Here is a 27,894-nt window from a genome sequence, read left to right as displayed (position 1 = left end):
TGTGAATAAATATGTTACATACAATGCCCTCTTGAGTTTTTTTTACAAACGCGTCGAAAGATTCATGAATATTGGATTTATATGTAAACAAAATTGTCATTGCAGTTCGTGTCGAAAAAATGGCCATAATCTTTGTGTATCTAAGATTGAATCATCTTAAAAACAAATACATTACGTTTTTTCTTAAATGTCTCAATATTTTATCCACTAATGTTCAAATGCAGATGAAGAGCTACCCGTTGTATCATGCCCGAATGACATCTCGCATGTTAATGACCCTGGCATGGATACTGCAGTTGTAACATGGTCTGACGTGACAGCAACGGACAACTCCGGAAGTACAGAGCAAACACTTGAAACTCACACTTCTGGTAGCAGTTTTCCATTAGGAACCAGTACTGTAGTTTATGCCTTTGAAGATCCCAGTTCAAATATTAATCTGTGTACTTTTGATGTCATTGTTAATGGTAAGTCAGAAGAGATCAGATAATAATATAGTAACGTTATTGTTTCATTTCCTTTTTCGCTTAATCATGCCATATTTGGAATTCGCATTTCCTAATATGGTAGGATTAAAATACCCCGTAAAATTACGACACGCTGCACTTATAGCGTTACGGTGACAGATGTATAATATTATGCTATAATATTGTCGTCAACTTCACGAGCGTTAACAAGTGTGTATATGAAGTAAACGGTCAGACTCCGGGGTGGCTATTCCTATTAAACCAACTTTATTATAAAGCTAATTCTGAGATACAGAGATTAATGTTAAAATGAGATAGAACGCCTGAAACTTTCTACTTGCACAGTGCTTAAATGCAATGCCATAGTGGATAAGCAAATTCACAACCGTATTTCGGCGTTGCGAGTGTATTTGTATAGTTTTCTGTACGCAAGGAAGATGTATGTAAAATTGTCTCAATCGACATAACTTAAAAAAACATACAGTCGCTGATTGCCGCCGTATGTCCGATTGACTTTGAGAATTTACAAAACTTGCAGGTTCACAAGCCAACACCTGCAGGTGTATATTTGTCGATTTCAGTTGACAGAAGGATTTAACCTTACTGCGTTTTATTCTCGTTTGAGACCTACTTCAAAACACAGATAACAGTGGTATATCAGATAGTTCAAACATGCTTGCATAAATTAAAACTATCTCTCACACAGTCACATTCGCGGATTTACAGGAGTGACACACTGGTGAAATATAATTTACAATACATTTCTTTTTAATTATTTAAAACGAGTTTTGTCCAATTAAAATGTTCATATTACGTGAAAATCTGCATAAATGCTCTTAATTGTTTGACACTCCAATTAGTGTATATTCCACCCATCTTTTAACAGATGTAGAACCACCTGTAGTAGCATGTCCAGATGATATGATTCTCAACCCAGAGTTTGGGATGACGACGGCCACTGTAACATGGGATACTGTGACAGCAACAGACAATTCTGGATGGGCAACTTTAACATCAGTATCACACTCTTCTGGGGACAACTATCCAATCGGCGTGACAACTGTGGATTATATCTTTCAAGATCTGAGTTCTAATACTGGCACATGTAGTTTTGTTATCACTGTTACAGGTACAGGTATAGTAGCGTTGGTGTAATTTTGATTTGAATCCACATCCACATATGCAGAACAATGATAATGTTAGTCAATGACATTTTCAGGGCGTACATTATCACTTTTCGTTTAAAATCGTTTTTGAATCTGGTATGTAATATTTTCTAATTGAATTTTATGAATTGCCATACTTGTTGCATGTATGCAATGGTACATTATGTAAATAATATACACCATTCACATGTGGGGATCAACTAACTTTATGTACCAGCCCTGAGTACAGTCCTGTAGGTTGGCCTCCTACCGCTGCGGGAGGCCAACCTACAGGACTGTACTCAGGGCTAACAATGTACCACACACACGGTAATATATTAAATGCAGTTTCAACCATTTTTCAGATACTGCTGTTGTAACAGGGGCAACATGGAGCATTACGGCTCCTGCTTTAAATACAACAACCGTTGAGGCAGTAGTTTTTGGTGCAGGGGGTGCTCCGAGTGTGCCAACAATTGCAGCTATTGTAGCTGGAGCTCTTGCTGGCCTTTTGATATCACTTGGTATGATATATCTGATGTGCAGAAGGTATGACATTCTATTATCTAGCAGTGATTTATATCGTTGTGACATTAAAAATACAGGCAACAATAATAGTATTACACGTAATAGATGTGGTGATGCGTTGTATGCACCCGTGTGTGCTAGCTTTATCAATACTGAATTTTGCTCTGGCGAGTGTGTATTTAAAGAAATAAGTTGTGGTGATTTGAAGACTTGGCGTAGACGTGCATCTGTTTGTAAAATTGAGTTGTACAGTGGTAGCACTCACTGCTTTCACAGTTTGAGGGGACCACTTCAATACCACGGAAACTTGCATGTAGAGCCTGCGAATTTCGCAGTTGCCTGTGTGTGCTCGTCGTGTATTTGATTCAATATGTATGTGAAGAGGGGTACCGTAGAGGGATACTAAGTCGTAATCGTAATTCACCTTGAACTGGTGTAAACAATATCATTGTTTTGACCAATAAATATTTCACTACATTAATATGCTTTGAATTATGGGCCAACACATTCCATTGCATTCAGAATTAATAATATATTTAAAATACTAAATTAAATGCCAATTTTTAAAATTATATTCTAGTAAAAATTGGAATTCGAACTAATAATAGTATACGACTTTTTCAACCAATGCCAACAAGCAAAACTTAGATGTCTGAAGGAATATTTACATCATGATAGAAACCAGTACAAAATTGAAACTTTCACCATTTTCCAGGACATTTTGCAAGTTTTTCATTTTCTGTGTATTCTAATTGCATTAACTCATGATAAATAAACCACTATTTTGACAAGAGCAATCATGATGTTTATAGTTATACACTTCTGATGAAAGATGCAGAAAACATGTTTTTTTTGCGGGAATTTACAACTAGTATCTTAATTCGTACTGATTGTATAACAAATGTATGATTGCATACAGATGAGTGAAGCTTTCCTTGAAAACCTAGTCAGATTCGGGGCAAAAAAAGTTCCTTGTGAATAAAGACTTGTAAATCACTGTTTTGTGACGGTAAACAAACTACCGTTTGCACCCTGACTATGAAAAGCCACACCACAACTCAGCCCATAGGCTACAGTAAACACTTCTGATGAAAGATGCAGAAAACATGTTGTTTTTCGGGAATTTAATGTATACCAAATGTATGATTGCAAACAGATGAGTCAAGCTTTCCTAAGAAACCTAGTCAGATTCGGGGCAAAGGAATCCCTTGTGAATAAAGTCTTGTAAATCACTGTTTCGTGACAAACTACCTTTTGCACCCTGAATATGAGGAGCCACACCTCAACCCATGGCATTTCGCGAAAGCCTGTAAATTATTTACATTTCTACCACGGATTTGATCATGTATTGTGGTATGTTTGCAGGAAATCAAGAATGCATGTCATTATGCTTTACCTTGTGTTTTATAGAGCCCCAACCACAAACATTGTTCTACACTAAATAACGACTGTACTTTAAACTTGTTAAACTTATTTGATGTTCATGTTTACATAAAAATTAGGTTCTGCAGGAGGAAGGATTTATACAAACAGAGAAGAAACTCTTTTTCTAGTGAATGTAATGAGAGAGATAGAGCAAGTGCTAATAATTCCGATCACGACCAAGGAGGCCATAATCCAACTGAAACACAAGGTAACAACCAATCTGACCAAAATGCCTGGAACAGAGGAAGAGTTGATCCAGGAACAGACCATGCCATGCAAGAGGAATATGAACTATTGAAGAATAAAATAGCTGACAGAGAGGCAGGATCTGAACTGCCTCTCCTCCAAGCTCAATTATCATTGTTGAAAGGTAAAATTGCTGCCCGGTCAATGCCAGTAATTATGATGCCAAATATGGCTCCCCTTGGGCTACTCAATAAATCGAAAAATACCAATGAGTTTTTGTCAAAACCTGTCAATTTGAACAAACGAAATGTAAAAGTGTGGATGCCTGCTGGAGTACAGGGAATACCACCCCTGAAATCATCCATGCCTAAAGAACTTAATAAATCAGTGAATAGTGACCCACAACCTGATATACCGTCTAACACATTAAGTGCGAGACACTCACCAAATCCACCAACGAATTATGCTGGTATCCAGATACCCAATAGTGCCGATATACCTGTCAATATTAGTGTATAGTAGTGTCACAAAAGAAGTAGCATTCAATACCATACAAAACAGCACAAATTTGCTACGAGATGTGGATCACATAACACAATAGAGAACTGACTGTCATGAGCTAACATTTCATACTGTATATATATACAGTATATATGTATATATATACATTTTGGTACTGTTTTGGTGTTTGGAACAATTTACAGGTGACAGTGATCTGTGAGGATTATCTTTCTCATTAAATATTTCAGAGCAACTAATTTCTGTGTTGAATTTCCCAAATATGCAAGAAATAGTGGATTTACAAAAATGTCAATTGGATGAAAATCAACAAATCACTGGGAAAACCTGTAATTACACATTGTAAATATAACTTTACTATATGAACTATTAGTTGAATTTACTATATGAATTATTTAGTTTTGTGCATTTTTCTATTAGTCTTGGGGAAGGATCAATTGTAAAACAGTGAATGGCAAACACTGTTGGGTGATTAATAAGGTGTCTGTTATTTTTATGTCATAAATTATTTGTGGTTACTAGTGTAAAACCAATGTTAATGTGTTGTAATAATATATATGTGTATGTATATATGTATTAAATGTAGATAGTTTATACAACCGTTGTTGACTCAATGACCACATTTTCATTGATTATCTTTGTTATATCTCTTTGTAGTAAAAAAAACCTTGAATAACTTGTAGGGGGTCGGTAAATTTTGAATGACGAAAAAGGCCTGTATCAAATTATAATTATAATTCAATTTTAGTCACAATAATTGCATGTAGCATGTAGATGTACATATTGAAGTGGCTTCCAGTCAAAGCATGTTGACCTAATGTTTGTAGGTAGCTTGTAGGTAACATAAATGTAAACTAACAAGTATTCAGGATGATGATTTAAGAGAACAAGTTTTGATCTGACTATGCTCACAAGTCACAAAAAATACTTAAAGACAGTAAAAACGTTTTGTAACACTTCACATTTGAGCAGTTATTAGAACAATACACTTGATTGAAATTTTCAATGTTATACAAGTTATCATCAGCCTCTGACCTTAAAAACCCATACTATAAAGTCACACATGCAATTATAAAAAAACAGACAGTGGAGTAAATAAGTCTCATTCTTTTATAATCAAAATAAAAATTATACCCACTATGTAATCTAAAATGCATATACTTAAAATCAATACCGGTACTTTGGTACTTTACCATTGTGATCTGCTACATATTCCTGTCATGCCATACCTAAAAATACAAACAAATCTAAATATATATATATTGTTAAGTGAAAACTTAAAATCAACTGTGAATGTTAGGTCAAACTCGATTTGCAAAATGTCCCAATGCAGATTTAGTTGATTTGGTGAATAAGTCTTTGCATGGTGATATCAGTGCAGTGAATCAACATTATCTTTGATGACATAACTGCAGTGAATCAACATTATCTTTGATGACATAACTGCAGTGAATCAACATTATCTTTGATGACATAACTGCAGTGAATCAACATTGTCTTTGGTGACATAACTGCAGTGAATCAACATTATAGTTGATGACATAACTGCAGTGAATCAACATTATCTTCGGTAACATAACTGCAATGAATAAACATTATAGTTGGTGACATAACTGCAGTGAATCAACATTATCTTTGATGACATAACTGCAGTGAATCAACATTGTCTTTGGTGACATAACTGCAGTGAATCAACATTATATTTGGTGACATAACTGCAGTGAATCAACATTATAGTTGATGACATAACTGCAGTGAATCAACATTATATTTGGGGACATAACTGCAGTGAATCAACATTATAGTTGATGACATAACTGCAGTGAATCAACATTATATTTGGTGACATAACTGCAGTGAATCAACATTATAGTTGGTGACATAAATGCAGTGAATCAACATTATCTTTGGTAACATAACTGCAATGAATCAACATTATAGTTGATGACATAACTGTAGTGAATCAACATTATATTTGGTGACATAAATGCAGTGAATCAACATTGTCTTTGGTGACATAACTGCCATGAATCAACATTATAGTTGGTGACATAAATGCAGTGAATCAACATTATCTTTGATGACATAACTGCAGTGAATCAACATTATCTTTGATGACATAACTGCAGTAAATCAACATTGTATTTGGTGACATAACTGCCATGAATCAACATTATAGTTGGTGACATAAATGCAGTGAATCAACATTATATTTGGTGACATAAATGCAGTAAATCAACATTATCTTTAGTGACATAACTGCAGTGAATCAACATTATATTTGGTGACATAAATGCAGTGAATCAACATTGTCTTTGGTGACATAACTGCAGTAAATCAACATTGTATTTGGTGACATAACTGCCATGAACCAACATTATAGTTGGTGACATAAATGCAGTGAATCAACATTATATTTGGTGACATAACTGCAGTGAATCAACATTATCTTTGGGAACATAACTGCAGGGAATCAACATTATAGTTGATGACATAACTGTAGTGAATCAACATTATATTTAGTGACATAACTGTAGTAAATCAACATTATATTTAGTGACATAAATGCAGTGAATCAACATTATAGTTGGGGACATAACTGTAGTGAATCAACATTATATTTAGTGACATAACTGTAGTAAATCAACATTATATTTGGTGACATAACTGCAGTGAATCAACATTATATTTGGGGAAATAACTGCAGTAAATCAACATTGGCTTTGGTGCCATAACTGCAGTAAATCAACATTATAGTTGGTGACATAAATGCAGAGAATCAACATTGTCTTTGGTGACATAACTGCAGTAAATCAACATTATCTTTGGTGACATAACTGCAGTGAATCAACATTGTATTTGGTGACATAACTGCAGTAAATCAACATTATCTTTGGTGACATAACTGCAGTGGATCAACATTGTATTTGGTGACATAAATGCAGTGAATCAACATTATCTTTGGTGACATAACTGCAGTGAATCAACATTGTATTTGGTAACATAAATGCAGTGAATCAACATTATAGTTGGTGACATAAATGCAGTGAATCAAGATTGTCTTTGGTGACATAACTGCAGTAAATCAACATTATCTTTGGTGACATAACTGCAGTGAATCAACATTGTATTTGGTAACATAAATGCAGTGAATCAACATTATAGTTGGTGACAAATGCAGTGAATCAACATTGTATTTGGTAACATAAATGCAGGGAATCAACATTATAGTTGGTGACATAAATGCAGTGAAACAACATTGTCTTTGGTGACATAACTGCAGTAAATCAACATTATCTTTGTGACATAACTGCAGTAATCAACATTGTATTTGGTGACATAAATGCAGTGAATCAACATTATAGTTGGTGACATAAATGCAGTGAATCAACATTGTCTTTGGTGACATAACTGCAGTAAATCAACATTATCTTTGGTGACATAACTGCAGTGAATCAACATTATATTTGGGGACATAACTGCAGTAAAACAACATTATATTTGGTGACATCACTACAGTTAATCATCATTATCTTTGGTGACAAATACAGTGAATCAACATTATATTTGGTGACATAACTACAATTAATCATCATTATCTTTGGTGACATAAGTACAGTGAATCAACATTATCTTTTGTGACATAACTGCAGTGAATCAACATTATATTTGGTGACATAACTACAGTGAATCAACATTATCTTTGGTGACATAACTGCAGTGAATCAACATTGTATTTGGTGACATAAATGCAGTGAATCAACATTGTCTTTGGTGACATAACTGCAGTAAATCAACATTATCTTTGTGACATAACTGCAGTGAATCAACATTGAATTTGGAGACATAACTGCAGTAAATGAACATTATATTTGGTGACATCAATGCAGTGAATCAACATTATATTTGGTGACATAACTGCAGTGAATCAACATTATATTTGGGGACATAACTGTAGTGAATCAACATTATATTTAGTGACATAACTGCAGTAAATCAACATTATATTTGGTGACATAAATGCAGTGAATCAACATTATCTTTAGTGACATAACTGCAGTGAATCAACATTATATTTGGTGACATAAATGCAGTGAATCAACATTGTCTTTGGTGACATAACTGCAGCGAATCAACATTATCTTTGGTGACATAACTGCAGTAAATCAACATTGTATTTGGTGACATAACTGCCATGAATCAACATTATAGTTGGTGACATAAATGCAGTGAATCAACATTATATTTGGAGACATAACTGCAGTAAATCAACATTATATTTGGTGACATAACTGCAGTGAATCAACATTATAGTTGATGACATAACTGTAGTGAATCAACATTATATTTAGTGACATAACTGTAGTAAATCAACTTATATTTAGTGACATAAATGCAGTGAATCAACATTGTCTTTGGTGACATAACTGCAGTAAATCAACATTGTATTTGGTGACATAACTGCAGTGAATCAACACTGCATTTGGTGACATAAATGCAGTGAATCAACATTATAGTTGGTGACATAACTGCAGTGAATAAACATCGTCTTTGGTGACATAACTGCAGTAAATCAACATTGTATTTGGTGACACAACTGCAGTGAATCAACACTGTATTTGGTGACATAAATGCAGTGAATCAACATTATAGTTTGTGACATAACTGCAGTGAATTAACATTATCTTTGGTGACATAACTGCAGTAAATCAACATTATATTTGGTGACATAACTGCAGAGAATCAACATTGTATTTGGTTACATAACTGCAGTAAATCAACATTATCTTTGGTGACATAACTGCAGTGAATCAACATTGTATTTGGTGACATAACTGCAGTGAATCAACATTATAGTTGATGACATAACTGCAGTGAATCAACATTATCTTTGGGGACATCACTGCAGTAAATCAACATTGTCTTTGGTGCCATAACTGCAGTAAATCAACATTATAGTTGGTAACATAAACGCAGAGAATCAACATTGTCTTTGGTGACATAATTGCAGTAAATCAACATTATCTTTGGTGACATAACTGCAGTGAATCAACATTGTATTTGGTGACATAACTGCAGTGAATCAACATTATAGTTGATGACATAACTGCAGTGAATCAACATTATCTTTGGTGACATAACTGCAGTAAATCAACATTGTATTTGGTTACATAACTGCAGTGAATCAACATTATATTTGGGGACATAACTTCAGTAAATCAACATTGTCTTTGGTGCCATAACTGCAGTAAATCAACATTATAGTTGGTGACATAAATGCAGAGAATCAACATTGTCTTTGGTGACATAATTGCAGTAAATCAACATCATCTTTGGTGACATAACTGCAGTGAATCAACATTGTATTTGATGACATAACTGCAGTGAATCAACATTATAGTTGATGACATAACTGCAGTGAATCAACATTATCTTTGGTGACATAACTGCAGTGAATCAACATTATATTTGGTAACATAAATGCAGTGAATCAACATTATAGTTGGTGACACAACTACAGTGAATCAACATTATCTTTGGTGACATAACTGCAGTGAATCAACATTGTCTTTGGTGACATAAATGCAGAGAATCAACATTATAGTTGATGACATAACTGTAGTGAATCAACATTATCTTTGGTGACATAACTGCAGTGAATCAACATTATATTTGGTGACATAACTACAGTGAATCAACATTATCTTTGGTGACATAACTGCAGTGAATCAACATTGTATTTGGTGACATAAATGCAGTGAATCAACATTGTTTTTGGTGACATAACTGCAGTAAATCAACATAATCTTTGTGACATAACTGCAGTGAATCAACATTGAATTTGGAGACATAACTGCAGTAAATGAACATTATATTTGGTGACATCAATGCAGTGAATCAACATTATATTTGGTGACATAACTGCAGTGAATCAACATTATATTTGGGGACATAACTGTAGTGAATCAACATTATATTTAGTGACATAACTGCAGTAAATCAACATTATATTTGGTGACATAAATGCAGTGAATCAACATTATCTTTAGTGACATAACTGCAGTGAATCAACATTATATTTGGTGACATAAATGCAGTGAATCAACATTGTCTTTGGTGACATAACTGCAGTGAATCAACATTATATTTAAGGACATAAATGCAGTGAATCAACATTGTCTTTGGTGACATAACTGCAGTAAATCAACATTATCTTTGTGAGATAACTGCAGTGAATCAACATTAAATTTAGTGACATAACTGTAGTAAATCAACATTATATTTAGTGACATAAATGCAGTGAATCAACATTATAGTTGGGGACATAACTGTAGTGAATCAACATTATATTTAGTGACATAACTGTAGTAAATCAACATTATATTTGGTGACATAACTGCAGTGAATCAACATTATATTTGGGGAAATAACTGCAGTAAATCAACATTGGCTTTGGTGCCATAACTGCAGTAAATCAACATTATAGTTGGTGACATAAATGCAGAGAATCAACATTGTCTTTGGTGACATAACTGCAGTAAATCAACATTATCTTTGGTGACATAACTGCAGTGAATCAACATTGTATTTGGTGACATAACTGCAGTAAATCAACATTATCTTTGGTGACATAACTGCAGTGGATCAACATTGTATTTGGTGACATAAATGCAGTGAATCAACATTATCTTTGGTGACATAACTGCAGTGAATCAACATTGTATTTGGTAACATAAATGCAGTGAATCAACATTATAGTTGGTGACATAAATGCAGTGAATCAAGATTGTCTTTGGTGACATAACTGCAGTAAATCAACATTATCTTTGGTGACATAACTGCAGTGAATCAACATTGTATTTGGTAACATAAATGCAGTGAATCAACATTATAGTTGGTGACAAATGCAGTGAATCAACATTGTATTTGGTAACATAAATGCAGGGAATCAACATTATAGTTGGTGACATAAATGCAGTGAAACAACATTGTCTTTGGTGACATAACTGCAGTAAATCAACATTATCTTTGTGACATAACTGCAGTAATCAACATTGTATTTGGTGACATAAATGCAGTGAATCAACATTATAGTTGGTGACATAAATGCAGTGAATCAACATTGTCTTTGGTGACATAACTGCAGTAAATCAACATTATCTTTGGTGACATAACTGCAGTGAATCAACATTATATTTGGGGACATAACTGCAGTAAAACAACATTATATTTGGTGACATCACTACAGTTAATCATCATTATCTTTGGTGACAAATACAGTGAATCAACATTATATTTGGTGACATAACTACAGTAAATCAACATTATATTTGGTGACATAACTACAATTAATCATCATTATCTTTGGTGACATAAGTACAGTGAATCAACATTATCTTTTGTGACATAACTGCAGTGAATCAACATTATATTTGGTGACATAACTACAGTGAATCAACATTATCTTTGGTGACATAACTGCAGTGAATCAACATTGTATTTGGTGACATAAATGCAGTGAATCAACATTGTCTTTGGTGACATAACTGCAGTAAATCAACATTATCTTTGTGACATAACTGCAGTGAATCAACATTGAATTTGGAGACATAACTGCAGTAAATGAACATTATATTTGGTGACATCAATGCAGTGAATCAACATTATATTTGGTGACATAACTGCAGTGAATCAACATTATATTTGGGGACATAACTGTAGTGAATCAACATTATATTTAGTGACATAACTGCAGTAAATCAACATTATATTTGGTGACATAAATGCAGTGAATCAACATTATCTTTAGTGACATAACTGCAGTGAATCAACATTATATTTGGTGACATAAATGCAGTGAATCAACATTGTCTTTGGTGACATAACTGCAGCGAATCAACATTATCTTTGGTGACATAACTGCAGTAAATCAACATTGTATTTGGTGACATAACTGCCATGAATCAACATTATAGTTGGTGACATAAATGCAGTGAATCAACATTATATTTGGAGACATAACTGCAGTAAATCAACATTATATTTGGTGACATAACTGCAGTGAATCAACATTATAGTTGATGACATAACTGTAGTGAATCAACATTATATTTAGTGACATAACTGTAGTAAATCAACTTATATTTAGTGACATAAATGCAGTGAATCAACATTGTCTTTGGTGACATAACTGCAGTAAATCAACATTGTATTTGGTGACATAACTGCAGTGAATCAACACTGCATTTGGTGACATAAATGCAGTGAATCAACATTATAGTTGGTGACATAACTGCAGTGAATAAACATCGTCTTTGGTGACATAACTGCAGTAAATCAACATTGTATTTGGTGACACAACTGCAGTGAATCAACACTGTATTTGGTGACATAAATGCAGTGAATCAACATTATAGTTGATGACATAACTGCAGTGAATCAACATTATATTTGGTGACATAACTGCAGTGAATCAACATTATAGTTGGTGACATAAATGCAGTGAATCAACATTATCTTTGGTAACATAACTGCAATGAATCAACATTATAGTTGATGACATAACTGTAGTGAATCAACATTATATTTGGTGACATAAATGCAGTGAATCAACATTGTCTTTGGTGACATAACTGCCATGAATCAACATTATAGTTGGTGACATAAATGCAGTGAATCAACATTATCTTTGATGACATAACTGCAGTGAATCAACATTATCTTTGATGACATAACTGCAGTAAATCAACATTGTATTTGGTGACATAACTGCCATGAATCAACATTATAGTTGGTGACATAAATGCAGTGAATCAACATTATATTTGGTGACATAAATGCAGTAAATCAACATTATCTTTAGTGACATAACTGCAGTGAATCAACATTATATTTGGTGACATAAATGCAGTGAATCAACATTGTCTTTGGTGACATAACTGCAGTAAATCAACATTGTATTTGGTGACATAACTGCCATGAACCAACATTATAGTTGGTGACATAAATGCAGTGAATCAACATTATATTTGGTGACATAACTGCAGTGAATCAACATTATCTTTGGGAACATAACTGCAGGGAATCAACATTATAGTTGATGACATAACTGTAGTGAATCAACATTATATTTAGTGACATAACTGTAGTAAATCAACATTATATTTAGTGACATAAATGCAGTGAATCAACATTATAGTTGGGGACATAACTGTAGTGAATCAACATTATATTTAGTGACATAACTGTAGTAAATCAACATTATATTTGGTGACATAACTGCAGTGAATCAACATTATATTTGGGGAAATAACTGCAGTAAATCAACATTGGCTTTGGTGCCATAACTGCAGTAAATCAACATTATAGTTGGTGACATAAATGCAGAGAATCAACATTGTCTTTGGTGACATAACTGCAGTAAATCAACATTATCTTTGGTGACATAACTGCAGTGAATCAACATTGTATTTGGTGACATAACTGCAGTAAATCAACATTATCTTTGGTGACATAACTGCAGTGGATCAACATTGTATTTGGTGACATAACTGCAGTGAATCAACATTATCTTCGGTAACATAACTGCAATGAATAAACATTATAGTTGGTGACATAACTGCAGTGAATCAACATTATCTTTGATGACATAACTGCAGTGAATCAACATTGTCTTTGGTGACATAACTGCAGTGAATCAACATTATATTTGGTGACATAACTGCAGTGAATCAACATTATAGTTGATGACATAACTGCAGTGAATCAACATTATATTTGGGGACATAACTGCAGTGAATCAACATTATAGTTGATGACATAACTGCAGTGAATCAACATTATATTTGGTGACATAACTGCAGTGAATCAACATTATAGTTGGTGACATAAATGCAGTGAATCAACATTATCTTTGGTAACATAACTGCAATGAATCAACATTATAGTTGATGACATAACTGTAGTGAATCAACATTATATTTGGTGACATAAATGCAGTGAATCAACATTGTCTTTGGTGACATAACTGCCATGAATCAACATTATAGTTGGTGACATAAATGCAGTGAATCAACATTATCTTTGATGACATAACTGCAGTGAATCAACATTATCTTTGATGACATAACTGCAGTAAATCAACATTGTATTTGGTGACATAACTGCCATGAATCAACATTATAGTTGGTGACATAAATGCAGTGAATCAACATTATATTTGGTGACATAAATGCAGTAAATCAACATTATCTTTAGTGACATAACTGCAGTGAATCAACATTATATTTGGTGACATAAATGCAGTGAATCAACATTGTCTTTGGTGACATAACTGCAGTAAATCAACATTGTATTTGGTGACATAACTGCCATGAACCAACATTATAGTTGGTGACATAAATGCAGTGAATCAACATTATATTTGGTGACATAACTGCAGTGAATCAACATTATCTTTGGGAACATAACTGCAGGGAATCAACATTATAGTTGATGACATAACTGTAGTGAATCAACATTATATTTAGTGACATAACTGTAGTAAATCAACATTATATTTAGTGACATAAATGCAGTGAATCAACATTATAGTTGGGGACATAACTGTAGTGAATCAACATTATATTTAGTGACATAACTGTAGTAAATCAACATTATATTTGGTGACATAACTGCAGTGAATCAACATTATATTTGGGGAAATAACTGCAGTAAATCAACATTGGCTTAGGTGCCATAACTGCAGTAAATCAACATTATAGTTGGTGACATAAATGCAGAGAATCAACATTGTCTTTGGTGACATAACTGCAGTAAATCAACATTATCTTTGGTGACATAACTGCAGTGAATCAACATTGTATTTGGTGACATAACTGCAGTAAATCAACATTATCTTTGGTGACATAACTGCAGTGGATCAACATTGTATTTGGTGACATAAATGCAGTGAATCAACATTATCTTTGGTGACATAACTGCAGTGAATCAACATTGTATTTGGTAACATAAATGCAGTGAATCAACATTATAGTTGGTGACATAAATGCAGTGAATCAAGATTGTCTTTGGTGACATAACTGCAGTAAATCAACATTATCTTTGGTGACATAACTGCAGTGAATCAACATTGTATTTGGTAACATAAATGCAGTGAATCAACATTATAGTTGGTGACAAATGCAGTGAATCAACATTGTATTTGGTAACATAAATGCAGGGAATCAACATTATAGTTGGTGACATAAATGCAGTGAAACAACATTGTCTTTGGTGACATAACTGCAGTAAATCAACATTATCTTTGTGACATAACTGCAGTAATCAACATTGTATTTGGTGACATAAATGCAGTGAATCAACATTATAGTTGGTGACATAAATGCAGTGAATCAACATTGTCTTTGGTGACATAACTGCAGTAAATCAACATTATCTTTGGTGACATAACTGCAGTGAATCAACATTATATTTGGGGACATAACTGCAGTAAAACAACATTATATTTGGTGACATCACTACAGTTAATCATCATTATCTTTGGTGACAAATACAGTGAATCAACATTATATTTGGTGACATAACTACAGTAAATCAACATTATATTTGGTGACATAACTACAATTAATCATCATTATCTTTGGTGACATAAGTACAGTGAATCAACATTATCTTTTGTGACATAACTGCAGTGAATCAACATTATATTTGGTGACATAACTACAGTGAATCAACATTATCTTTGGTGACATAACTGCAGTGAATCAACATTGTATTTGGTGACATAAATGCAGTGAATCAACATTGTCTTTGGTGACATAACTGCAGTAAATCAACATTATCTTTGTGACATAACTGCAGTGAATCAACATTGAATTTGGAGACATAACTGCAGTAAATGAACATTATATTTGGTGACATCAATGCAGTGAATCAACATTATATTTGGTGACATAACTGCAGTGAATCAACATTATATTTGGGGACATAACTGTAGTGAATCAACATTATATTTAGTGACATAACTGCAGTAAATCAACATTATATTTGGTGACATAAATGCAGTGAATCAACATTATCTTTAGTGACATAACTGCAGTGAATCAACATTATATTTGGTGACATAAATGCAGTGAATCAACATTGTCTTTGGTGACATAACTGCAGCGAATCAACATTATCTTTGGTGACATAACTGCAGTAAATCAACATTGTATTTGGTGACATAACTGCCATGAATCAACATTATAGTTGGTGACATAAATGCAGTGAATCAACATTATATTTGGAGACATAACTGCAGTAAATCAACATTATATTTGGTGACATAACTGCAGTGAATCAACATTATAGTTGATGACATAACTGTAGTGAATCAACATTATATTTAGTGACATAACTGTAGTAAATCAACTTATATTTAGTGACATAAATGCAGTGAATCAACATTGTCTTTGGTGACATAACTGCAGTAAATCAACATTGTATTTGGTGACATAACTGCAGTGAATCAACACTGCATTTGGTGACATAAATGCAGTGAATCAACATTATAGTTGGTGACATAACTGCAGTGAATAAACATCGTCTTTGGTGACATAACTGCAGTAAATCAACATTGTATTTGGTGACACAACTGCAGTGAATCAACACTGTATTTGGTGACATAAATGCAGTGAATCAACATTATAGTTTGTGACATAACTGCAGTGAATTAACATTATCTTTGGTGACATAACTGCAGTAAATCAACATTATATTTGGTGACATAACTGCAGAGAATCAACATTGTATTTGGTTACATAACTGCAGTAAATCAACATTATCTTTGGTGACATAACTGCAGTGAATCAACATTGTATTTGGTGACATAACTGCAGTGAATCAACATTATAGTTGATGACATAACTGCAGTGAATCAACATTATCTTTGGGGACATCACTGCAGTAAATCAACATTGTCTTTGGTGCCATAACTGCAGTAAATCAACATTATAGTTGGTAACATAAACGCAGAGAATCAACATTGTCTTTGGTGACATAATTGCAGTAAATCAACATTATCTTTGGTGACATAACTGCAGTGAATCAACATTGTATTTGGTGACATAACTGCAGTGAATCAACATTATAGTTGATGACATAACTGCAGTGAATCAACATTATCTTTGGTGACATAACTGCAGTAAATCAACATTGTATTTGGTTACATAACTGCAGTGAATCAACATTATATTTGGGGACATAACTTCAGTAAATCAACATTGTCTTTGGTGCCATAACTGCAGTAAATCAACATTATAGTTGGTGACATAAATGCAGAGAATCAACATTGTCTTTGGTGACATAATTGCAGTAAATCAACATCATCTTTGGTGACATAACTGCAGTGAATCAACATTGTATTTGATGACATAACTGCAGTGAATCAACATTATAGTTGATGACATAACTGCAGTGAATCAACATTATCTTTGGTGACATAACTGCAGTGAATCAACATTATATTTGGTAACATAAATGCAGTGAATCAACATTATAGTTGGTGACACAACTACAGTGAATCAACATTATCTTTGGTGACATAACTGCAGTGAATCAACATTGTCTTTGGTGACATAAATGCAGAGAATCAACATTATAGTTGATGACATAACTGTAGTGAATCAACATTATCTTTGGTGACATAACTGCAGTGAATCAACATTATATTTGGTGACATAACTACAGTGAATCAACATTATCTTTGGTGACATAACTGCAGTGAATCAACATTGTATTTGGTGACATAAATGCAGTGAATCAACATTGTTTTTGGTGACATAACTGCAGTAAATCAACATAATCTTTGTGACATAACTGCAGTGAATCAACATTGAATTTGGAGACATAACTGCAGTAAATGAACATTATATTTGGTGACATCAATGCAGTGAATCAACATTATATTTGGTGACATAACTGCAGTGAATCAACATTATATTTGGGGACATAACTGTAGTGAATCAACATTATATTTAGTGACATAACTGCAGTAAATCAACATTATATTTGGTGACATAAATGCAGTGAATCAACATTATCTTTAGTGACATAACTGCAGTGAATCAACATTATATTTGGTGACATAAATGCAGTGAATCAACATTGTCTTTGGTGACATAACTGCAGTGAATCAACATTATATTTAAGGACATAAATGCAGTGAATCAACATTGTCTTTGGTGACATAACTGCAGTAAATCAACATTATCTTTGTGAGATAACTGCAGTGAATCAACATTAAATTTAGTGACATAACTGTAGTAAATCAACATTATATTTAGTGACATAAATGCAGTGAATCAACATTATAGTTGGGGACATAACTGTAGTGAATCAACATTATATTTAGTGACATAACTGTAGTAAATCAACATTATATTTGGTGACATAACTGCAGTGAATCAACATTATATTTGGGGAAATAACTGCAGTAAATCAACATTGGCTTTGGTGCCATAACTGCAGTAAATCAACATTATAGTTGGTGACATAAATGCAGAGAATCAACATTGTCTTTGGTGACATAACTGCAGTAAATCAACATTATCTTTGGTGACATAACTGCAGTGAATCAACATTGTATTTGGTGACATAACTGCAGTAAATCAACATTATCTTTGGTGACATAACTGCAGTGGATCAACATTGTATTTGGTGACATAAATGCAGTGAATCAACATTATCTTTGGTGACATAACTGCAGTGAATCAACATTGTATTTGGTAACATAAATGCAGTGAATCAACATTATAGTTGGTGACATAAATGCAGTGAATCAAGATTGTCTTTGGTGACATAACTGCAGTAAATCAACATTATCTTTGGTGACATAACTGCAGTGAATCAACATTGTATTTGGTAACATAAATGCAGTGAATCAACATTATAGTTGGTGACAAATGCAGTGAATCAACATTGTATTTGGTAACATAAATGCAGGGAATCAACATTATAGTTGGTGACATAAATGCAGTGAAACAACATTGTCTTTGGTGACATAACTGCAGTAAATCAACATTATCTTTGTGACATAACTGCAGTAATCAACATTGTATTTGGTGACATAAATGCAGTGAATCAACATTATAGTTGGTGACATAAATGCAGTGAATCAACATTGTCTTTGGTGACATAACTGCAGTAAATCAACATTATCTTTGGTGACATAACTGCAGTGAATCAACATTATATTTGGGGACATAACTGCAGTAAAACAACATTATATTTGGTGACATCACTACAGTTAATCATCATTATCTTTGGTGACAAATACAGTGAATCAACATTATATTTGGTGACATAACTACAGTAAATCAACATTATATTTGGTGACATAACTACAATTAATCATCATTATCTTTGGTGACATAAGTACAGTGAATCAACATTATCTTTTGTGACATAACTGCAGTGAATCAACATTATATTTGGTGACATAACTACAGTGAATCAACATTATCTTTGGTGACATAACTGCAGTGAATCAACATTGTATTTGGTGACATAAATGCAGTGAATCAACATTGTCTTTGGTGACATAACTGCAGTAAATCAACATTATCTTTGTGACATAACTGCAGTGAATCAACATTGAATTTGGAGACATAACTGCAGTAAATGAACATTATATTTGGTGACATCAATGCAGTGAATCAACATTATATTTGGTGACATAACTGCAGTGAATCAACATTATATTTGGGGACATAACTGTAGTGAATCAACATTATATTTAGTGACATAACTGCAGTAAATCAACATTATATTTGGTGACATAAATGCAGTGAATCAACATTATCTTTAGTGACATAACTGCAGTGAATCAACATTATATTTGGTGACATAAATGCAGTGAATCAACATTGTCTTTGGTGACATAACTGCAGCGAATCAACATTATCATTGGTGACATAACTGCAGTAAATCAACATTGTATTTGGTGACATAACTGCCATGAATCAACATTATAGTTGGTGACATAAATGCAGTGAATCAACATTATATTTGGAGACATAACTGCAGTAAATCAACATTATATTTGGTGACATAACTGCAGTGAATCAACATTATAGTTGATGACATAACTGTAGTGAATCAACATTATATTTAGTGACATAACTGTAGTAAATCAACTTATATTTAGTGACATAAATGCAGTGAATCAACATTGTCTTTGGTGACATAACTGCAGTAAATCAACATTGTATTTGGTGACATAACTGCAGTGAATCAACACTGCATTTGGTGACATAAATGCAGTGAATCAACATTATAGTTGGTGACATAACTGCAGTGAATAAACATCGTCTTTGGTGACATAACTGCAGTAAATCAACATTGTATTTGGTGACACAACTGCAGTGAATCAACACTGTATTTGGTGACATAAATGCAGTGAATCAACATTATAGTTTGTGACATAACTGCAGTGAATTAACATTATCTTTGGTGACATAACTGCAGTAAATCAACATTATATTTGGTGACATAACTGCAGAGAATCAACATTGTATTTGGTTACATAACTGCAGTAAATCAACATTATCTTTGGTGACATAACTGCAGTGAATCAACATTGTATTTGGTGACATAACTGCAGTGAATCAACATTATAGTTGATGACATAACTGCAGTGAATCAACATTATCTTTGGGGACATCACTGCAGTAAATCAACATTGTCTTTGGTGCCATAACTGCAGTAAATCAACATTATAGTTGGTAACATAAACGCAGAAAATCAACATTGTCTTTGGTGACATAATTGCAGTAAATCAACATTATCTTTGGTGACATAACTGCAGTGAATCAACATTGTATTTGGTGACATAACTGCAGTGAATCAACATTATAGTTGATGACATAACTGCAGTGAATCAACATTATCTTTGGTGACATAACTGCAGTAAATCAACATTGTATTTGGTTACATAACTGCAGTGAATCAACATTATATTTGGGGACATAACTTCAGTAAATCAACATTGTCTTTGGTGCCATAACTGCAGTAAATCAACATTATAGTTGGTGACATAAATGCAGAGAATCAACATTGTCTTTGGTGACATAATTGCAGTAAATCAACATCATCTTTGGTGACATAACTGCAGTGAATCAACATTGTATTTGATGACATAACTGCAGTGAATCAACATTATAGTTGATGACATAACTGCAGTGAATCAACATTATCTTTGGTGACATAACTGCAGTGAATCAACATTATATTTGGTAACATAAATGCAGTGAATCAACATTATAGTTGGTGACACAACTACAGTGAATCAACATTATCTTTGGTGACATAACTGCAGTGAATCAACATTTTATTTGGTGACATAAATGCAGGGAATCAACATTATAGTTCGTGACATAACTGCAGTAAATCAACATTATATTTGGTGACATCAATGCAGTGAATCAACATTATATTTGATGACATAACTGCAGTGAATCAACATTATATTTGGTGACATAAATGCAGTGAATCAACATTATATTTGGTGACATAACTGCAGTGAATCAACATTATATTTGGGGACATAACTGCAGTAAATCAACATTGTCTTTCGTGACATCAATGCAGTGAATCAACATTGTTTGACATAACTGCAGTGAATCAACATTGTCTTTGGTGACATAAATGCAGTGAATCAACATTATAGTTGATGACATAACTGTAGTGAATCAACATTATCTTTGGTGACATAACTGCAGTGAATCAACATTATATTTAATGACATGACTGCAGTAAATCAACATTATATTTAATGACATAACTGCAGTGAATTAACATTATCTTTGGTGACATAACTGCAGTGAATCAACATTGTCTTTGGTGACATAACTGAAGTGAATCAACATTGTTTGACATAACTGCAGTGAATCAACATTATATTTGGTAACATAACTGTAGTGAATCAACATTATCTTTGGTGACATAACTGCAGTGAATCAACATTATATTTGGTAACATAACTGTAGTGAATCAACATTATCTTTGGTGACATAACTGCAGTGAATCACTATTATATTTAATGACATAACTGCAGTGAATCAACATTATCTTTGGTGACATAACTACAGTGAATCAACATTATATTTGGTGACATAAATGCAGTGAATCAACATTGTCTTTGGTGACATAACTGCAGTAAATCAACATTGTATTTGGTGACATAACTGCCATGAACCAACATTATAGTTGGTGACATAAATGCAGTGAATCAACATTATATTTGGTGACATAACTGCAGTGAATCAACATTATCTTTGGGAACATAACTGCAGGGAATCAACATTATAGTTGATGACATAACTGTAGTGAATCAACATTATATTTAGTGACATAACTGTAGTAAATCAACATTATATTTAGTGACATAAATGCAGTGAATCAACATTATAGTTGGGGACATAACTGTAGTGAATCAACATTATATTTAGTGACATAACTGTAGTAAATCAACATTATATTTGGTGACATAACTGCAGTGAATCAACATTATATTTGGGGAAATAACTGCAGTAAATCAACATTGGCTTTGGTGCCATAACTGCAGTAAATCAACATTATAGTTGGTGACATAAATGCAGAGAATCAACATTGTCTTTGGTGACATAACTGCAGTAAATCAACATTATCTTTGGTGACATAACTGCAGTGAATCAACATTGTATTTGGTGACATAACTGCAGTAAATCAACATTATCTTTGGTGACATAACTGCAGTGGATCAACATTGTATTTGGTGACATAAATGCAGTGAATCAACATTATCTTTGGTGACATAACTGCAGTGAATCAACATTGTATTTGGTAACATAAATGCAGTGAATCAACATTATAGTTGGTGACATAAATGCAGTGAATCAAGATTGTCTTTGGTGACATAACTGCAGTAAATCAACATTATCTTTGGTGACATAACTGCAGTGAATCAACATTGTATTTGGTAACATAAATGCAGTGAATCAACATTATAGTTGGTGACAAATGCAGTGAATCAACATTGTATTTGGTAACATAAATGCAGGGAATCAACATTATAGTTGGTGACATAAATGCAGTGAAACAACATTGTCTTTGGTGACATAACTGCAGTAAATCAACATTATCTTTGTGACATAACTGCAGTAATCAACATTGTATTTGGTGACATAAATGCAGTGAATCAACATTATAGTTGGTGACATAAATGCAGTGAATCAACATTGTCTTTGGTGACATAACTGCAGTAAATCAACATTATCTTTGGTGACATAACTGCAGTGAATCAACATTATATTTGGGGACATAACTGCAGTAAAACAACATTATATTTGGTGACATCACTACAGTTAATCATCATTATCTTTGGTGACAAATACAGTGAATCAACATTATATTTGGTGACATAACTACAGTAAATCAACATTATATTTGGTGACATAACTACAATTAATCATCATTATCTTTGGTGACATAAGTACAGTGAATCAACATTATCTTTTGTGACATAACTGCAGTGAATCAACATTATATTTGGTGACATAACTACAGTGAATCAACATTATCTTTGGTGACATAACTGCAGTGAATCAACATTGTATTTGGTGACATAAATGCAGTGAATCAACATTGTCTTTGGTGACATAACTGCAGTAAATCAACATTATCTTTGTGACATAACTGCAGTGAATCAACATTGAATTTGGAGACATAACTGCAGTAAATGAACATTATATTTGGTGACATCAATGCAGTGAATCAACATTATATTTGGTGACATAACTGCAGTGAATCAACATTATATTTGGGGACATAACTGTAGTGAATCAACATTATATTTAGTGACATAACTGCAGTAAATCAACATTATATTTGGTGACATAAATGCAGTGAATCAACATTATCTTTAGTGACATAACTGCAGTGAATCAACATTATATTTGGTGACATAAATGCAGTGAATCAACATTGTCTTTGGTGACATAACTGCAGCGAATCAACATTATCTTTGGTGACATAACTGCAGTAAATCAACATTGTATTTGGTGACATAACTGCCATGAATCAACATTATAGTTGGTGACATAAATGCAGTGAATCAACATTATATTTGGAGACATAACTGCAGTAAATCAACATTATATTTGGTGACATAACTGCAGTGAATCAACATTATAGTTGATGACATAACTGTAGTGAATCAACATTATATTTAGTGACATAACTGTAGTAAATCAACTTATATTTAGTGACATAAATGCAGTGAATCAACATTGTCTTTGGTGACATAACTGCAGTAAATCAACATTGTATTTGGTGACATAACTGCAGTGAATCAACACTGCATTTGGTGACATAAATGCAGTGAATCAACATTATAGTTGGTGACATAACTGCAGTGAATAAACATCGTCTTTGGTGACATAACTGCAGTAAATCAACATTGTATTTGGTGACACAACTGCAGTGAATCAACACTGTATTTGGTGACATAAATGCAGTGAATCAACATTATAGTTTGTGACATAACTGCAGTGAATTAACATTATCTTTGGTGACATAACTGCAGTAAATCAACATTATATTTGGTGACATAACTGCAGAGAATCAACATTGTATTTGGTTACATAACTGCAGTAAATCAACATTATCTTTGGTGACATAACTGCAGTGAATCAACATTGTATTTGGTGACATAACTGCAGTGAATCAACATTATAGTTGATGACATAACTGCAGTGAATCAACATTATCTTTGGGGACATCACTGCAGTAAATCAACATTGTCTTTGGTGCCATAACTGCAGTAAATCAACATTATAGTTGGTAACATAAACGCAGAGAATCAACATTGTCTTTGGTGACATAATTGCAGTAAATCAACATTATCTTTGGTGACATAACTGCAGTGAATCAACATTGTATTTGGTGACATAACTGCAGTGAATCAACATTATAGTTGATGACATAACTGCAGTGAATCAACATTATCTTTGGTGACATAACTGCAGTAAATCAACATTGTATTTGGTTACATAACTGCAGTGAATCAACATTATATTTGGGGACATAACTTCAGTAAATCAACATTGTCTTTGGTGCCATAACTGCAGTAAATCAACATTATAGTTGGTGACATAAATGCAGAGAATCAACATTGTCTTTGGTGACATAATTGCAGTAAATCAACATCATCTTTGGTGACATAACTGCAGTGAATCAACATTGTATTTGATGACATAACTGCAGTGAATCAACATTATAGTTGATGACATAACTGCAGTGAATCAACATTATCTTTGGTGACATAACTGCAGTGAATCAACATTATATTTGGTAACATAAATGCAGTGAATCAACATTATAGTTGGTGACACAACTACAGTGAATCAACATTATCTTTGGTGACATAACTGCAGTGAATCAACATTGTCTTTGGTGACATAAATGCAGAGAATCAACATTATAGTTGATGACATAACTGTAGTGAATCAACATTATCTTTGGTGACATAACTGCAGTGAATCAACATTATATTTGGTGACATAACTACAGTGAATCAACATTATCTTTGGTGACATAACTGCAGTGAATCAACATTGTATTTGGTGACATAAATGCAGTGAATCAACATTGTTTTTGGTGACATAACTGCAGTAAATCAACATAATCTTTGTGACATAACTGCAGTGAATCAACATTGAATTTGGAGACATAACTGCAGTAAATGAACATTATATTTGGTGACATCAATGCAGTGAATCAACATTATATTTGGTGACATAACTGCAGTGAATCAACATTATATTTGGGGACATAACTGTAGTGAATCAACATTATATTTAGTGACATAACTGCAGTAAATCAACATTATATTTGGTGACATAAATGCAGTGAATCAACATTATCTTTAGTGACATAACTGCAGTGAATCAACATTATATTTGGTGACATAAATGCAGTGAATCAACATTGTCTTTGGTGACATAACTGCAGTGAATCAACATTATATTTAAGGACATAAATGCAGTGAATCAACATTGTCTTTGGTGACATAACTGCAGTAAATCAACATTATCTTTGTGAGATAACTGCAGTGAATCAACATTAAATTTAGTGACATAACTGTAGTAAATCAACATTATATTTAGTGACATAAATGCAGTGAATCAACATTATAGTTGGGGACATAACTGTAGTGAATCAACATTATATTTAGTGACATAACTGTAGTAAATCAACATTATATTTGGTGACATAACTGCAGTGAATCAACATTATATTTGGGGAAATAACTGCAGTAAATCAACATTGGCTTTGGTGCCATAACTGCAGTAAATCAACATTATAGTTGGTGACATAAATGCAGAGAATCAACATTGTCTTTGGTGACATAACTGCAGTAAATCAACATTATCTTTGGTGACATAACTGCAGTGAATCAACATTGTATTTGGTGACATAACTGCAGTAAATCAACATTATCTTTGGTGACATAACTGCAGTGGATCAACATTGTATTTGGTGACATAAATGCAGTGAATCAACATTATCTTTGGTGACATAACTGCAGTGAATCAACATTGTATTTGGTAACATAAATGCAGTGAATCAACATTATAGTTGGTGACATAAATGCAGTGAATCAAGATTGTCTTTGGTGACATAACTGCAGTAAATCAACATTATCTTTGGTGACATAACTGCAGTGAATCAACATTGTATTTGGTAACATAAATGCAGTGAATCAACATTATAGTTGGTGACAAATGCAGTGAATCAACATTGTATTTGGTAACATAAATGCAGGGAATCAACATTATAGTTGGTGACATAAATGCAGTGAAACAACATTGTCTTTGGTGACATAACTGCAGTAAATCAACATTATCTTTGTGACATAACTGCAGTAATCAACATTGTATTTGGTGACATAAATGCAGTGAATCAACATTATAGTTGGTGACATAAATGCAGTGAATCAACATTGTCTTTGGTGACATAACTGCAGTAAATCAACATTATCTTTGGTGACATAACTGCAGTGAATCAACATTATATTTGGGGACATAACTGCAGTAAAACAACATTATATTTGGTGACATCACTACAGTTAATCATCATTATCTTTGGTGACAAATACAGTGAATCAACATTATATTTGGTGACATAACTACAGTAAATCAACATTATATTTGGTGACATAACTACAATTAATCATCATTATCTTTGGTGACATAAGTACAGTGAATCAACATTATCTTTTGTGACATAACTGCAGTGAATCAACATTATATTTGGTGACATAACTACAGTGAATCAACATTATCTTTGGTGACATAACTGCAGTGAATCAACATTGTATTTGGTGACATAAATGCAGTGAATCAACATTGTCTTTGGTGACATAACTGCAGTAAATCAACATTATCTTTGTGACATAACTGCAGTGAATCAACATTGAATTTGGAGACATAACTGCAGTAAATGAACATTATATTTGGTGACATCAATGCAGTGAATCAACATTATATTTGGTGACATAACTGCAGTGAATCAACATTATATTTGGGGACATAACTGTAGTG

The 27,894-nt window shown here is 33.1% G+C and overlaps 1 protein-coding gene across 2 annotated transcripts in view; it reads right to left on the bottom strand.

Annotated features, from left to right (window-relative positions):
• Positions 1-5,212: 5,212 nt before the first annotated feature.
• The window catches only part of LOC100366362 (uncharacterized), a 57,427-nt gene continuing 34,745 nt past the window's right edge, over positions 5,213-27,894 (bottom strand). For both annotated transcript variants that reach the window (XM_085498528.1, XM_085498529.1), the window contains one exon: positions 5,213-5,499. In XM_085498528.1, coding sequence (XP_085354654.1) covers positions 5,476-5,499 — 24 coding nt within the window. In that variant the 3' untranslated portion in view covers positions 5,213-5,475. The remainder of the gene's footprint in view (positions 5,500-27,894) is intronic.

Source organism: Saccoglossus kowalevskii, chromosome 4 (genome assembly GCF_978046115.1).
Source record: "Saccoglossus kowalevskii chromosome 4, keSacKowa6.1, whole genome shotgun sequence".
NCBI classification, from domain to species: domain Eukaryota; kingdom Metazoa; phylum Hemichordata; class Enteropneusta; family Harrimaniidae; genus Saccoglossus; species Saccoglossus kowalevskii.
Note: the sequence above shows the minus strand (reverse complement) of the source record. Positions and strands in the feature narration are given on the sequence as shown.